This window comes from Ictidomys tridecemlineatus, chromosome 12 (genome assembly GCF_052094955.1).
Source record: "Ictidomys tridecemlineatus isolate mIctTri1 chromosome 12, mIctTri1.hap1, whole genome shotgun sequence".
In the NCBI taxonomy this organism is placed as follows: Eukaryota; Metazoa; Chordata; class Mammalia; order Rodentia; family Sciuridae; genus Ictidomys; species Ictidomys tridecemlineatus.
In genome coordinates this window covers 14,332,328-14,349,171 of record NC_135488.1, presented here as the reverse complement: position 1 = coordinate 14,349,171, position 16,844 = coordinate 14,332,328, and the positions used below count along the sequence as shown (strand labels likewise).

General features: G+C 36.8%; 1 protein-coding gene across 3 annotated transcripts in view; it reads left to right on the top strand.

Moving 5' to 3' along the window:
- The window catches only part of LOC144369061 (sodium/potassium-transporting ATPase subunit beta-1-interacting protein 2-like), a 168,322-nt gene that overhangs the window by 127,940 nt on the left and 23,538 nt on the right, over nt 1-16,844 (top strand). For all 3 annotated transcript variants that reach the window (XR_013428500.1, XM_078028131.1, XM_078028132.1), the window contains exon 2: nt 11,836-11,896. Coding sequence is in view for 2 of the 3 variants with exons in the window: in XM_078028131.1 (XP_077884257.1) it covers nt 11,836-11,896 (61 nt within the window). In the remaining variant the exon portion in view is untranslated. The remainder of the gene's footprint in view (nt 1-11,835; nt 11,897-16,844) is intronic.

The following is a 16,844-nucleotide window of genomic DNA, read 5'->3' as shown; positions in this document are numbered from 1 at the left end:
CATCTTCTAAATAAAGTAATTATTTTTTTCAGGACTATATTGCTTGTTTAGAATCCTTCATACTATTACAAAATTTTATCATCAGATCATTGTAGTTTTTCAGGAATTTTTAAATGTCATAAAGGACAGGACATAAGGTGAGATACCTAAGCATTCCTGTGGAAACTGCCTTCCCCTTTCTGCATTAGTGCTCTTTTCAGAGCCTCTGTATTTAATCAGGTAGAGATCCAGTATATAGTCTCTGCACTATATTCTCATGAAGTCATCTCATTTAGTTTCTTGAAATATACCTGTGTAATACATGTTGAAATCCCAAGTGCATTATGTATTCTACATTTTCCTTATGTCCAACTCTCACATCTCTAAAAAAAATTAAATTTTATTTTAAAAAGTTGATTTATTTTAGTATCTTTCGCCTATCCAAGGAACATACTTAATGCATTATTTCTGTAACTTGAATTATAATACAAATAATCTACTCTCCTGATCCCTCCTGATTCCTTAGGAGTAATTTGGCCTAATACCCCAATTGTCATCACTAGAACAGCACACTCATGCCAATGAAATATTCTGATCATTTTTATCCTTATCTATTAATGTTAGCATAGCAACTTGTGCTAATGTATTTTTGTAAATGTCTTACTTTTCATCCAACTAATTTTGCTATAGTTTTGTTGTTAACTGTGAGAAAAAATATAATGTTTCTTGTACCATTTGCTTCTAAAGGAGTTATGTACTGATTTTGTCCAGGAATTCTACAGGACAGTATTGATTGTTTTACATTTCATAGAAGATTTTGAAATTGTGCTTTCTGTTTCAAATGATTCATCATAAGTAAATCAGGATTCCCTTTGCATATTACTGAAATAAAATAAAAACTTAGCTTTACTATTAAAATAAATAGGTGTTGTGACTAGTTGATTTTTATGTTTCCCAATTATTTTCAATTAAAAGTTTTGATCAAGACTCCCTTTTGTTCCCTACCACTAAAACTGAAGGCATATTGTGGCAGAGTCATTTCTTTGACCACCTACCAGTGGGCGCATGTATAGAATATTTTAACTACTACTTGATAGTTTTTAAAATTAATTTGATATTTAATATCTGAAAGAAGTGATAGCCATGATGACATTTAAAATTTATTAGCCATCATTCGCCTTTCCTGAATATTTTCTGCTCTGCCAACTGTACTAATATGTTAGATTCATTTGAAATTGAGTAACTTTTTGGTAAGTTTGAAGAAATGAAGAAATCTACCAGTCTCCAGAGATCAAGTTTTAATGGGAGTGGTTGGTTAAGCCAGTGTTAGCATTTGGTTCAGTCCATTGCCCAATCTTAAGTAGATAGTACAAGTTTGCATGTACGTCTAGTTGTATTTAATCTTTCAAAAGGTGTTGAATACAGTCATGCTTGGTGATGCAACACAATACCTAAAGGCTGGTATTAAGATATGTTTCTTATCCTCTGAAAAGCTTTTCTGACCCAGTAGGCTGTGAACATTCACAATAGCCCTAAAGGCAATCTGCCATGAGTTATTGTAAGTTGATAGCTGCACCTGGATTATTTGTAGCAAAGAAAATTTGCAACATGCTCCACAGTAGTCCAGCTTGTGGAATAGAATGGGATAAGAATCATTTGATGGACAACCAAGATGATATACAAGTCTCATAATAAAATATTTCATAAAAAAAGAATTTTATTAATAACACTGATATGATCACAATAAAATCCCCTTGCTGAAGCAATCTCAAATTATGTAAATGGAATAAGATGAAAAAGAGCAAGTAAAAATTATCTGCAACTTAAAAGTGTACTTTGTGAGTGCATAATATCCTTCTGTTCAAATTTCTTCTACAAAAAGCATGGACTCAGAGCAGATGAATTATGAATTTAGAATAAAAATGGATTATTTAATTTAAATGAAACATAGAACTAATTTATTTAGAATATGAGATAAGTGTAGAAAAAGAAGTAGTGTTTGCCAGGTCCTCTCTCCAGCCTCACTCAAAAAAGAAAGTTGAATAATGATTCCATACTGTAACAACATCAAAATTATTATAGACCTCAACACTGGTTTAAAGGTTCAAACTTAAAATAAGTCTTTGTACTTAAAAAAAGTATATCTACTCTATTTAAATATATTTATAATTTAGAAATTATGTTACTGAAAATTTTAACAAAAATAATCATACCCTAAAATATAGTATTTTCTATTACGTCTTTTTTTATGTGAGATAATTGTATATCACGTGCAACTATATGAAATAATACAAGGTATCTTGTGTACCCTTTACCTGGCTTTCCCAAATAGTAACAAACTGCAAAACAGAATACTATCACTATTGGGATATTGATATTGATATGATTCAGTTAAGATACAGAACAGTTCTATCAGTGCAAGGATCCTGCATCTTGCTCTTTTATGGCCATATCTACTCCCTTCTAACTCTTATCTCTCCATAGTCCCTAGCAACCATTAATCATGTTCTCCATATCTATAATTTTATAATATCAAGAATATCATATAATTGAAATTAAATGATATACAAAACTTTAGGACTGTCTTTTTCCAATTATTACAACTCTATGAAAAGTCATTCAAGTTGTTACCTATATCAGAAGTCCCTTCCATATTATTGCTAAGTAGTTTTTTATGGTACAGATGTACCACAGTTTTTTAAATTACTTACACATGGGTTGTGTTCAGTTCTATCTATTGTTAATAAAGCTGTTATAAACATTAGTGTACAAATTTTATGTGCACGTCTTTATTTCTCTCAGATGAATGCCCAGGACTGCAATTATTGGATCATGTGGTAGTTATGTTTAGTTTCTTAAGAAAATTTCTGTTTTGCAGAATGGCTATACAAAAATGTTTCCATTTCTGCTTTCAAGAGTTTTATCCTTGGTTTTCCAAAGTTTGACTATAATGTATCTTGGTGTAAATTTCTTTAGGTTTTTCCTGTTTCGAATCACTCAGTGTCTTGAATTCATGAGCTTATCTCTTTTTCAAATAAGGAAATGTTTAGACACTATTTCATAGAGCACCTTTTTTAAGCATCAGAATCTGTTTTTTATTTTTTATTCTAATTTGTTATATATGACAGCAAAAATGCATTACAATTCTTATTACACATATAGAGCACAATTTTTCATATCTCTGGTTGTATGCAAAGTATATTCATACCATTCATGTCTCCATACATGTACTTAGGGTAATGATGTCCATCTCATTCCACTGTCTTTTCTACCCTCATGGCCCTTCCCTTTCATTCCAACCCCTTTGCCCTATTTAGAATTTGTCTAATTCTCCCATGCTCCCCCTCAGAACCCCACTATGAATCAGCCTACTTATACCAGAGAAAATATTTGGCATTTGGTTTTCTGAATTTGCCTATCTTCACTTAGCATTATATTCTCCAACTCCATCCATTTACCTGCAAATGCCATCATTTTATTCTTCATAGAGCACTCTTTCAGAGCTATTCTATTTATTTCCTTTTGGAACTCAAGTTACAAATGGTAGATCTTCCATTATTATCTGCTGTCTCCTAAGTTCCCTATATGTTTTCTCTGTTGCCCAGGTTAGGTCATTTCTATTGTTTTATCTTCAGATTTGCAGATTCTTTCCTCTATCTCCCCCATTTATTAGTGGAATTTTTAAATTTTGATCATTATTTTTTATTTTTTTAGAGAGAGAGAGAGAGACAGACAGAGAGAGAGAGAGAAAAATTTTTAATATTTATTGTTTAGTTTTCAGCAGACACAGCATCTTTATTTTATTTGTATGTGGTGCTGAGGATTGAACCCAGGGCCTTGCACATGCCAGGCAAGCGCACAACCGCTTGAGCCACATCCCCAGCCCCCATTAATTTTTCGTTCTTCCTTATACATTCTATTTATTTGCTGAGACAGTTTTTTCATTCATTTCAAGTGTCTTTATAATTACTTGTTGAAGCATTTTTATGATAGCCAATTTAAAATATTTGTCTTATAATTCTAATATCTCTGTCACCACTGTGTTAGTTTCTATTGATTATATTTTCATTCACTTTGAGATTCTTCTTATTCTCATATTGGTGGGTAATTTTTCTTTGAGACATGGAAATTTGGGGCAGAATGTTATGAGACTTTTGATCTCAATTAAACCTTCTGCTTTAGATGATTTCTCTGCTACTGCTTTGGCAGGAGAAGGAGAGATATTGACTCCTTCTTGACAAGTAGGGAGAGAAGTTGAGGCTCCTCAATTAGCCTCCATTGAGTCTCAAGGCGGGAAATTCTTTTCATTAAGGCTGAGAAACAATGATGTTCCTCCTTTACACAAACCCCTCACTGATATCACCATGGCTGGATGGGATAAGAGTACCTTGTTATTGCTTCCAGGTGGATTTCACTGATGCTACAGGGAAAGAAGATTGGTCTCATTACAGCATTGGTCTCATTATGGAATTGGTGAAAGTTGTGACTCTTTACCAAGCTCCACTGACACCACCTGGGTAGGGACAAGAAGGATGCCTCATCACTCCTGGGTGAAGCTAGAAGTCTAGATCCCCTATGGGTTTTTGCTGACCCTGGGGTGTGGAGATGAGGAGCTGACTAAATTTGGAGTATCTATTCCTACTCAGTACTGTTCATAAATAACCAAGCAGTTCTGGGTGCAAGCAGGAAATTTGATTCACTGGACGATAAGTGGAGATGGGAAGTTCATGCTGTAAATACACCTTCTCTCTGAGCAGGTCTAGGATCTGTGTTTGTACTAGAACTGGGTTATAAAGGGATGAAAAGTACATACAAGCTGTCCTCAGAGCTTTTCACAGGAAGGAAAAGAGATTTCCAGTGACCAGGTGCTGCCTCTTCCCTGATTTGGGCATGGCTGGATATGTCACAGCACTGGTGGGCATGTTTGATTTGCCATTATAATGAGCTAAAGGTCATTTGGTAATATTGCATCTGCACCAGATGGAGCCAGTCTGGACTCCCTCACCCTTCAGATATTGGGAATATATAATAAATGGATTCGAGAGCTGGGAGCATGAGGTCGTCAACACACAGCCACACATTGCTTACTACAGCAAGCAATGCAGCTAGCAGAACAACAGACTATTGGTAATTTGGGGATTCAGGCTGGTGAAAAGGGGATCTTCCTGCTCCCTAACTGGAATGAAAGTCCAAGATTCCTGTGTGAGTTCACAGAAACCACAAAATCCTGACCAAGAAGGATGTTTGAGTGCCCTACTCTTCATTGTAGCTGAGCAAAGGGACCATAATTTTGCTTGGTTTTCCAGTGGTACTGGCTAAAGAAGAGGTAAAGTTTCTTTGTTTGTTTGTTTGTTGCTTTGTTTTTTTTTTTTTGTTTTTAATTTTTTATCTTTCTAGGCTGCCTCTTTCCTGATATTTTGGATAGACAGAACAGGCTTTGGTTGAAACTTAAAAAAAGCTCTGCCAAGGAATAATACCAGTGGAATATTTTGTTTTTCATTTATTGAATAATTAATTGTTTGCATAGTATTATGCCACGTGTACCTTCCATAATTTTTCTAGTTATGTTTTAAAATAAAAGCAAAATTAAAACCATTTCACTTTAATTGTAGGAGTTCAGACCTCCCAATGACCATACTATTACATTCTCTCAATAGTTACTATTCTCTGCCTTGTACCCATTACTTTCTTAAATAGCCTTACCTAAACAAATCCATATCTTCCAGCTCTTTCTGGAGCTCTTCTTAGACAATATCCTGTCCACCTCCCCTTTGCCCTCTCTGTTCCATCTCAAAGACTTACAGTCTCTTGAGATCCATCTCAAAAGTACCAACTTACAATCTACTCTGTGAAAGGATTGCTGGTTCTTGGAGAGAACAACACTCAAATTCATTAATTCATTAAAGATTGACTTAGTATTACTCAAGATACTAGCCTGAGAGGGGCCAGGAAGGAGGAAGTGCAGGGGACTAGCATCCTTTGTTGGCAGCAAGAGGAAATGAGTGAAGAAACAGGGGAGAGAAACCACCTTGCATTTGTCAACAAACTACCAACATCTCATTACTGGCACCAGTTCTGACTAGGAGTGGTGGGAAATGGGGAATGAAAAGAAGCTGAACATCACTTCAGGAAGAATTTGTATTCTGTGAAAAATACGCTTTTTTTCAGGGAGTGCTCATTGAAAATATTATGGAGGAAAATGGCATACTTAGATTTGCAATTCAATACACACTCAGAGCTCACTGATGATGGGCCTAATCTGCTTTCCTAGGTTCAATTTCCAGTTTTCTAACATGAAGTCCACAAACTTTCATTAGAAAGTTTCATCAGAAACTTTCATTCTTTCCTGAACATAGCCCACATCTTTCCTGCTTGATGATCTTACTCTGGAAAAGCAAGTTCCAGTTTACCTAGTCTGAAAAAACACACATGACATTCTTCCAAGGGCAGTGATGGGATTAATGAACTGACTCCTGAACCCATCCAGTTTATCTTTTCTCACTTGGTAGACATACAATCTTTTCCTTCCCTCTTGATGATTTACCTAATTATGTGTGGCCCTGAATTATGTGTGGCCCTGATGCAAGATGGCAAACTCCTTAAGACTAGGACTAAATCTAAAGCAGTACTCTAGTGGGGGGGGGCATTTTTGTCCATTAAGGGACATATGGTGATACGTGGAGATATTTTTTATCATCTCTGTCTTGATCATATGGTGTTACTGGCTATACATACTAAAACACAGCAGCCTCTTCAAAGAACTGCCCAACCCAAAGTGCCAATGGTGCCAAGGTTTAGAAATCTTCATTTATTTCATCTTTGTCACTCAGCTAACCATTAGCATTGCACATGACAGAAAGCATTCAAATTTGTTAGAAATGAAATACCTTTGTATTGGTAGAATTTATAAGTTACTGTTGGAAAGTTGAAACTAAATTAGAAATGCACATGGTGTAGGAAAAAACATAAGACAGAAGAGTTTATGAATCTTGATTAATTTGGGGAACACAAATTTCCACTTCTATTTAGAGGTGACCAATTTAAAAGCTAAAGTTCTCTTAATCAGCAAGCTTTTGTAATGAAATGCAGCGGGACTTACTTTTATATCAAAGGAGCTCCCCTGGTAGTTAAAGAATGCAACTGAATACAATTAAAAGATCACTGATAAGCAGAGTGCAGTTCCTTAGCTGTATTCAGGGAGAGAACACTTAATAATCTAGAGACTAGCGACACTTTAATGAGGAGTTTAAACTTATTGGCCCTGCATCTCAGAATTTATCAATACTTATTACCTAGATTGTCATTACAAAGTAATGAGTAAGAATCAAAAAAAAAGTTTGTGATTAGGGAAAAATTACAAATAATCCAACAAGTACTTAAAACTGAAAAGAAGAAAGAACCTATTGATTAACTGGTAACACTAAGCCACATATAGTAAGAATTTAATGTGGAGAAAGGAGCAGAGTTACAGGTAGTACTCAAGGGATTCAACCAAATCCATAGCCTGTTTACCAAACCACAGCCAGATCCAAGACCCAATGACAAAGTACCCATGAGACTGTTCCACTGAATGTATTGGGCAGTGGTAGATAAAAGATTAAGAAATATTCCTGTAGTCTGTATGAAAATGCTCAAAAATCACTGGGCAGTTTTGATTAGCGCAACTAAATCTTTACTAAAGCAAAATAGAAGACCCTACTTTCAACTAATATCCTGTATTCTAAAAATATTTTTGACCATAAAAATGAAGATTCTGATTATTCTATTATATAAAGGAGTAGTTCTTGCCTTTACCATGTTATTGCCAATAGCAACACATAATTTACAAAGCAACATGCAAATGTGATAAACTTTCTAATGTATTTTTCAAAAAGAAAGCTAATTCTGTTCATATAGCATCATTGGTTCTCTTCTTTAGATCACTATTTTGTGTGCTGGTTCTGACATCCCATGAGGGGTATCAGGACAGGAAGCATACATGTCCTCTCTTCCAAAATCCAAAAAGAAAAGGAAAGACATGTTGTAGGCCTTTTTCTCCAGCTATTTCTCCCAAGTCCAGTCAAAGCTGCTTCCTCTTCTCTCCCAGGATGACCACCTCTATTTTATCCCACACCAGTTCCCTTCGGTAGACAGTAATAATCTTCCAAAACATGCTTTCTCTCTCAAATCCAAATTGAAGATTTTTCTAACATACTTTTAATGACCCTCTTTGGCTCCAAATATTTCTAAACACTTGCTTCAAATGTTCTTCTCACATCCTGCAGATCATCTCTGTCAGCTAATGTAAAACATCTTCATTAAGCTTATCATGACAGCTACTTTTCCCCCTGTGCTTGAACTCCCTGATTGAAGACTACAGCCTTTCCTAATGTCCTATTCTCCAACTAAATATGATGATGTGGGGTCAGTACTCAGCAGATAATACCTAGCTAAAATGTCATCATAAGTAATCATCACCTCTGAAGATATTTCTTTAAGAATTTGCCCTTGGGCTGGGGATGTGGCTCAAGCAGTAGCGCGCTCGCCTTGCATGCATGCTGCCCGGTTTCAATCCTCAGCGCCACATACAAACAAAGATGTTGTGTCCGCCAAAAGCTAAAAAATAAATATTAAAATATTCTCTCTCTCTCTCTCTCTCTCTCTCTCTCTCTCTCTCTCTCTCTCTCTCTCTCTTTAAAAAAATTTCCCAAACTGAATCACTTTTCTTTAAAACTGTTTTCTCCCTTTCTTTCTTTTTACTTATTAGAAAATTATATCATTAGTTTATTTCTATTGGAGCTCAGAATTAGATTAAAGATATTCCTCATATGATAGAATATGTGTTTTAGTCAGCTTTCTCACTGCTGCAACTAAAGGTCCTGGCTAGAACTATTTTAGGGAAGAAAACTTTATTTGGGGGCTCATGGTTTCAGAGGTCTTAGTCCATAGAAGGCTAGCTCCATTCCTCAGGGCTCAGGTTGAGACAGAACAACATGATGGAAGAGTGTGACAGAGGGAGTGGCTTACATGATGGTTAGAAAGCAGAGACAGAGGTCTTCACTTGCTAGACATACCTTATAGCCATGGACCTAATGAAGCATTTCTTCCAGCCACACCCCACCTGCCTCCAGTCACCATCCAGTTAATCCCATCAAGGATTGATTTGCTGACTGGGTTAAGGCTATAACTCAATCATTTCTCCTTCAAACCTTGAATTGTCTCACATTTAAGCTTTCAGGGGCACCTCACATCCAAACCATAATATATCTGTCCCTTACCCCCAAAACCTCACACTCATCTGACAATGAAAAATATATTTAGCCCATTCCCAAGAGTCCTCATAGTATCAAAAGTTCTGAGAGTGCTTAAAGTTTAAGTACATAGTCCTTTCTGAGGCTCAAGGCAATCTCATATTGTAAGCTCTTATAAAATTAAAAGCAGTTCATAAGTGTCCAATATATAATGGTAAAGAGTAAACATTTCCATTGACAAAATTAGAGGCATAGAAAAAAGGGGATAGGACCAAAGCAAGACCAAAATCCAACTGGGTAAACAAGTCCTGTAGCTCCATATCCAGCATCTGAGGCACATGGCATCCTAATGTTCCCTCCAAAGGACTTGTGGAGCTCCTCCCCTATGGGCTTGTTTGTTACAGCCCAAGTGGCCTTTCTGTTGGCGTCTCTCTGCTTGACTTCTACAGCTTTCCTAAGACCATGTCCCAAATAACTGGCATTTCTTACTCTTCAGGGTCTCCACTGCTGCTTCAGCTTCCTCCTCACATCTTCACACCTTGACTTCCCAGGGGGTGCCTACACAAACTCTGACCCTGCTGCACTTTGCCTGGCCTCTCAGGCCTTCCTTTGAAATCTTGGTGGAAGCTTCCATGGGCCCCTAAATCCAGCATCCTGCATTTCTGCAGAACTAGCACCATGTGGTTGATGCCAAGGTCTGCTGCTATCTTGAGCAGTAGCCAAACCTCCAGGAGCCCTGGATGTAGCAGCCTCTGAGTATCTGGGTGGCTGAGCATGTTGAAAAAACTTTGTAGGCCCCCTTGTGCAAGAAGCATGTCCCACTGGTCTCAAGAGAATTTTCACCTTTACTCCTTTGAGCTTGAGATAGATGTGGCCTTGCCCTCAAGCCATCTTTCTTATTTTCTTCAGGAAAAATATTCAGGATTTCTTTAGTGGCAGTAATGTCTTTAACAATGGCAACTTCCCTAGGCCCAGTTTTACTCCTGGCTTTCAAGTCCAAGTTTTTCAAATCTTTCTGCTCTGCTCTGTGCTTCTGAATATCACAATAAACTTTACCAAAAGCTTCCAGCAATACCCATGGCACTTCCTGAATGTTATGCTTCCTATACATTTCTTCTACCAGATTAAAATCAGCTCCACAGAAAGTCTCAGGACAAGAGCAAAATTCAGACAACATCTCAATCAGTATACAACATAAATGGCCTTTAGTCCAAATTCCAATAGAGTCCTCCTTTTCTGAACCCTCTCTAGTCCTGTCTTCACTGTCCACAGTCCCATTGGCATTCTGGTCTTCTGAGCTCCTGCCAGAATTGGCCATTAAGCTCTCCTTACAACAATCTAAAGCATTTCTAGCTTGTAATGCAAAGCATCTCAAAATTCCTCCCACCAATTCCAAAATGCTCCAAAAGTTTCTGAACCACATGTTCAAGTCAGTCAGAGCAACAACCCCACTCCTTGTACCAATTTCTGTTTTAGTTAGCTTTTCTCGCTGCAATGACTAAAGAACCTGACTAGAACAATTTAGGGAAGAATAGTTTATGTAGGGGCTCATGGTTTCAGAGATCTTTGTCCATAGAAGGCTGTCTCCATTCCTTAGGGCTCTGGTGAGACAGAACATCATGGCTGAAAAGTGTGGCAGAGGGATATAGCTCGATATATGGTCAGGTAGCAGAGGGAGAGGTCTTCATTTGCCAGATACAAATATACATACCCCATAGCCATGCAACCCATGAACTACTTCCTCCTGCCACACCCCACCAGACTCCAGTTACCAGTTAATTCTATCAGAGATTAATTCGATGATTAGGTTAAGGATATAACTCAATCTTTTCTTCCCTAAACCTTCCTATATTGTCTCACATGTGAGCTTTTTTTGGGGAGGGGACACCAATTCAAACCATAATAATATGAAACAACTCTATTTGATGGGATAGATACCAAATGACATTGCTGCACTCCCTTAAGGCACCAATATCAGTAAGCAAGGGCTTTTCTGACAACTGGGGTCTTTTTACAACATATTTTGGAAGGGATTATAACATACATGCAATCCCAAATTCAGTGCACTGTTATAATACTCATTCCTTACAGGTGTCCATCTCATCCCTTTAACATATCATCTTCATATGTTCAATATGCCCTGGTTCCTGTTACAGGTCTAAATAAGAGTTTTTCTTGCTTACAAAAAGTATATGCAACATACCATGGAATCTCCTTAATATTTTTCTCTTAAGTATTTTTCTGGTGGTCAGGAGGAAAGATCAGTTTCAGTATCTTGGGCCCTGATCTAAAGAAAAGTAAAGCAGAAACTGACTGACACAAATGTACATGTTAAATAAATTAATGAATGGACATATTTTTTTTTACTTGAAGCTTTAGATTGCCTGGAAATGAACAAATCTTATACATAAACACCAGTGGAAAAATAGAGCAATATATTTATTTGTAAGGCAGATAGACATCCCTGGAATCAAGAATTCACACTGCAGTCAAGATTCAGTCTGATGAACCATTTTGGAACCCTGAATGTGGTTGTTAATTGCTGGTCTTTGAACCATTCCCTTGAGTGCTGTGGTCCTGTCTGATGCTTTTGCCTGATGTCTAAAGCATGTCTGTTTTGTTTCAGCTGGCAGGGTTCATCTACGCCTGCTATGTTGTGAAATGTATAACTGAAGAGGAGGACAGCTGTAAGTACTAAAGCTCATTCTGTTTCTTTCAAGTTCAAAGCTTCTTTACTGCTTCTGACCTAATCTTCCTGGTCTTGAGATAATACCCCTCAACACACCATTAGAAAAGGGAATGAGCTTTTGCTGCCTATCAGGCTAAAATATTTTTATAAAGAAATCAGCATATTGAACAAATGGAGAATCTCTTATTTTGCAAACATAAATTTTTCTTTTCATTGAAAGGTATTTTAAAAATCTATTCTTGGGCTGGGGTTGTGACTCAGTGGTAGAGAACTTGCCTAGCATGTATGAGGCACTGGGTTTGATTCTCAGTGCAATAGATAGATAGATAGATAAATAGATAGATAGATAGATAGATAGATAGATAGATAGATAGATAGATAGAAAGAAAGATAGGTAGATAGATAGATGATAGATAAAATAAAGTCCATCAACAACTACAAAATAATTTTTTTAAATCTACTCTTATAACAATTCTAGAGAGAGTATAGAAGGGAGAGTGGGAATGGAAGTGAATTTTAATGTGGTTAATTTGACTGTCTTCTGTTTAATAAACAACTTATTAGATATTAATAACTTGTTAGTTTCACCCAGGACTACAATTCTCAACAATCAATAATTTTCAATAGTTACTAAGATTCTTAGAAGAATTGACTTCAGATTAATTTAGAGAATTGTCTCTGGGAATTCTAATGTTCAAATATCCTTTTCATTTCTACAATTTGATACAAATGACTAGAACTTTATGTCAGAATCTCATCATTGAACCTGATTGCTTAATCCTGAGTTAAGGTAGTAGTCTCCTCACACAAACCTCATATTGGCTCCACTGTTCTCTCCTCTTCCAAACATGGTAAGTGGTAAGTAACCCTAAGGATTTGAATTAGAAGGACCTGAGAAAGGTATTTCTAGGCTCTCTGGGTCCTATCATGGGTAATTGCTAATGCCGCCATATGCATTCTGAGGAAAAATCAGAGTTGGGAGTAGGAAAGGTAGGGAGGTGGGAAGATGAGAATCCACTTCTTTCTTAAATGATGATTTGAGGGGAAACATCCAAAGAGAATTTACTTCTTCTTCACTTTCCAATCATACTGAAAGGAAGAGGGAGTATGAGATGATTAACTTACGGGAGGCAATTTTCAATCATTCTCAGGTAGGATTCTTATACTGTACATAGTTTATAATATTTTGTGTGCAAAAGGAAATGATGATCCTTTCATTAAATAAGCACTTGTAAAATTATCCTTGATGTAAGAAGTGTTACCTAAAATCTCAGGAGATTTTAAGATGGGTAACAAACTCTTACCTCTAAGAACTTGTCATTTAGTGGGAAAAGCAAACCTGTGAACAAATAAATATAATAAAACTCCCGATTGGTAGGGGAAGAAATGAAAGATACCAAGATTTTTTTTTCCATAAATGAGGAACACTCTTGAACTTCATCTTGAAATAGAGTTATATGTTGGGTAGTGATGTATAAATAAGGTTGCCCAGGAAAACAGTAGAAAAACACTTAGTACATCACAGAGAAAATAATGTGAACAAATTGTATCCTGTGCTAGATGTGGACACCAGAGAAAATTAGAAAGCAAACATGGATGGGATAATAGAAAAGCAATTATGAAAGATTAAGGAATTTGAACTTTGCTTCATATAGTACAATGGCAAATCTATCAGCATGGATAAGAGACTGGGAGGGAGAAATGTTAAGAAAAGGAAAACTTCTTAAGACATAATTAATTTGATTGATATGTGAGATGATGATGATCTGAACTAAAACAAATATTGAAGATGGAGAGGAACTACATCATGATACAAATGACACAAGCTAAGATGATGTGATTGGTAGGGTATGGTAGGGGACTATGGTACGGGAAAAGAAGGAGAGTGGTAGATTCTTAGATGGGTGTATGGTGTGAATGAATGGGTAGATGGAAATGTCACTTGCAGGAAGTTGAGTGGGGATAAGATAATTAGTTCAACGTGGGCAGGTTGTATTTGCAGTGCCTAAGAGAAGCCATTTAGTTTGCTTAAAGATTAGAAAGTAAAAGATACATGGATTTTAAAATATATGGGCTCCACAAACTATGTTAAGTTCATTCAGATTTTACTCTTCAGTGTCTATATACTAATTCCTAAGAGAGGAAAAGTCTGCAGGTGAGTGTTCAGCTGGAAATTGAGCTTTCCCTGGACTATAATGTTTAACTACATTTCACAATGATGTGGTTCATTTCTTTGGAAAACAATTACTGACTCACCATGTTCCCCCCATACAGATAATCAGCATCTCTCCAGAATTCCTGAACAGCACCTCTCAAAGGGGATCCCAGAAATTCCAGTTGCACAAGATATATTCCCCCACCAAAAAAAAAAAAAAAAAAAAAAAATTCCAAAGCCAAGAAAGATCAACACTAAAAATTTAGAAGGTTCTTTTATTTCATTTATTTATACACATTTGTGAGAGTAGTGCATTAAAGATATCTTCCAGGGGCTGGGGTTATGGCTCAGCAGTAAAATGTTCACCTAGCATGTGTGAGGCACTGGGTTCAATCCTCAGTACCACATAAAAATAAATAAATAAAGTAAAGGTATGTGTTCAACTACAACATATATATATTTTTTTAAAAAAGAGAGAGAGAGAGAGAGAAGAAGTCTTCCAGTTGGGCCTGGTAGAACATACCTGTAATCCCAGAGACTCTGGAGGCTGAAGCAGGAGGATCATAAGTTCAAAGCCAGCCTCAGCAATTTAGCAAGGTCGGTCCTAAGTAACTTGTGAGACCTTGTCTCAAAATAAAAAAATAAAAAGGGTTGGAATGTTGCTCATTGGTTAAGCAACCCTGGGTTCAATCCCTAGTACTAAAAAAAAAAAAGTTAAACTATTTTCTAATTCAGTTTTGTTTTTACTGTTCATTATTACTTTAGGTGAGGCAGAGGAGTAAGGATAGACACAGATAAAAGAGAGAAACCAGAAGGAGTTTCATAGTTTTATTATACCTACAGTTACCTGGAGAGAACACAGATAGGGCCACCCAGGGGAAGCAGCAAGGTCAGCCCCGACTCAGAGAGTGAGAGTAGAACTTTTATCTTGGTTCCTGCACGAAGGGATGGGCACAGCATGGTAGGCAGATGAAGGATCCACCAACTGTTTTTGAAAGTGGTGGCCCTGTGAAACTCATGTTCCCTGTGACTATTAAAGCATAGAGTTTAGAGCTGTCTAAAGTCTCCAGATGATTTAGAGCAAGCCAGGGATACTTGGAAATAGTTATCTTTTGGTAGATGTTACAGCTTCAATTTACAGAAATTAAAAGCCTGGTGAATACAAGTCTCCCCCGTATTTAAACATAGAGCTCTTTCATTAAAAATCTTAATATTCCACAAAATTAGAATTCCTGGGAATGCATCTTAGAGGATTTCTCCCTAAGTCAAATTTTAGCCAAAACCATGTAAATCCAGGGAGATAAGACACCATCAATATACTTTGTAATATCAATTTTATTGCTCAAGTACCTAAGAAACTTTGCAAAAATTTCCAAAAAAGTAATCTGTATGTCTTTTTACATATTTTGGCAACAATTGCTTATCTCTCTTTACTAATCAACAACAACAACAACAAAAAAAAAAAACTTCACATAGACAAGTTTCCCAATGTTAGTCTTACTGATTTGCAGGCAAGATATGAAGTCATTTTGTTGTTTATTTGTTTGGGTTTTTTTTTAATTTTTATATCCAAGAAGACTAACACACATTTTCAATGTTCATTGGACTAGTGAACAACCTGGAAGAGATGCTCAATTAGGGCTTTTCTATGTCCTCCAACTTTTGATGACTAATAGTATGTTAATTTACTTGTAGTCATTCATAAAGGGACAGACAATCAGGAGTATTTGTTGAGTACCCTGCTTTAGGTTATATTTACCATATATTGTTCTGGTCAAGTTCTCTATTCTGTGTTCACCTCCAGACATTGCCTAGACATCTGACTTCTGATGCTCTAAAAAAATTTGAAATTTCTTTCTAACTTTTGGTAGTTACACTACCTTGACCCATAAAATTCTTAGTGAAAGTAAAAATAAAATAGTGCTCTCAGAAAGCAACTCCTGCAGTATGAGAGATGTTTCATATATGTGTAAATGCTCAGGGACCTTATTCTCTGTGTCTACTCTTATCTGCTGTGCTTTTGCAATGAGGCATCCTGATAGGAGTGTACTGGCAAGAGTAGGTGCCAGCTACCTGCTCTCTAAAGGAGTTAAGTTTCCCTTCCTAAGCACCTCATGAGGAGCTTGGGTTGTGTGCCTTGTGCTGAGAGTGGGCTGCAGAGATAAGGGCCAGTTATGACAGCTGTATAAATAATAGCCTTGAAGCCAGTCTGAGGCTAACCTGCTTTCTCCTTAGTTCTGATATCCAGGCTCACAGCAGCAAATGCACCCAGGAAGCCTCAGAGAAAGAGAAAACTTCAAGGAGCCATGGAGCAAAGATTCAAGTTTAGACTTGAAATAGCAATAAATCACTGTTGAAATTGGAGAGAGAGTTAGACCACAGACACACAGATGCCTGAGAATACTTTCTTCTCCTTTTAAACAGTGTCTCATTTAATTTCCTAGATCCCAGTTTAATTTCTGTTTATGTAGATACCATCTTAGTCCACATCAGCTACTATAATAAAACACCATGAACAAGATGGCTAATAAACAAAAGAAACTTTTTGCTCACAGTTCTGGAGACTGAAGTCCAAGATCAAGGTGCCTGCACATTTGGTGGGGTCTGGTGAGGTCTTGTTTTCTGGATCACAGATCATACTTCCTTGCCATGTCCTCACATTTTGGAAGGGGAGCTCTCTGGGGCCTCTTTTCTGAGGACACTAAACCTATTCATGAACCCTTATGATTTAATCACCTCCCAAAGCACCATCATGTTGCTGATTAGGTTTCAACATATGAATCTTAGGGAA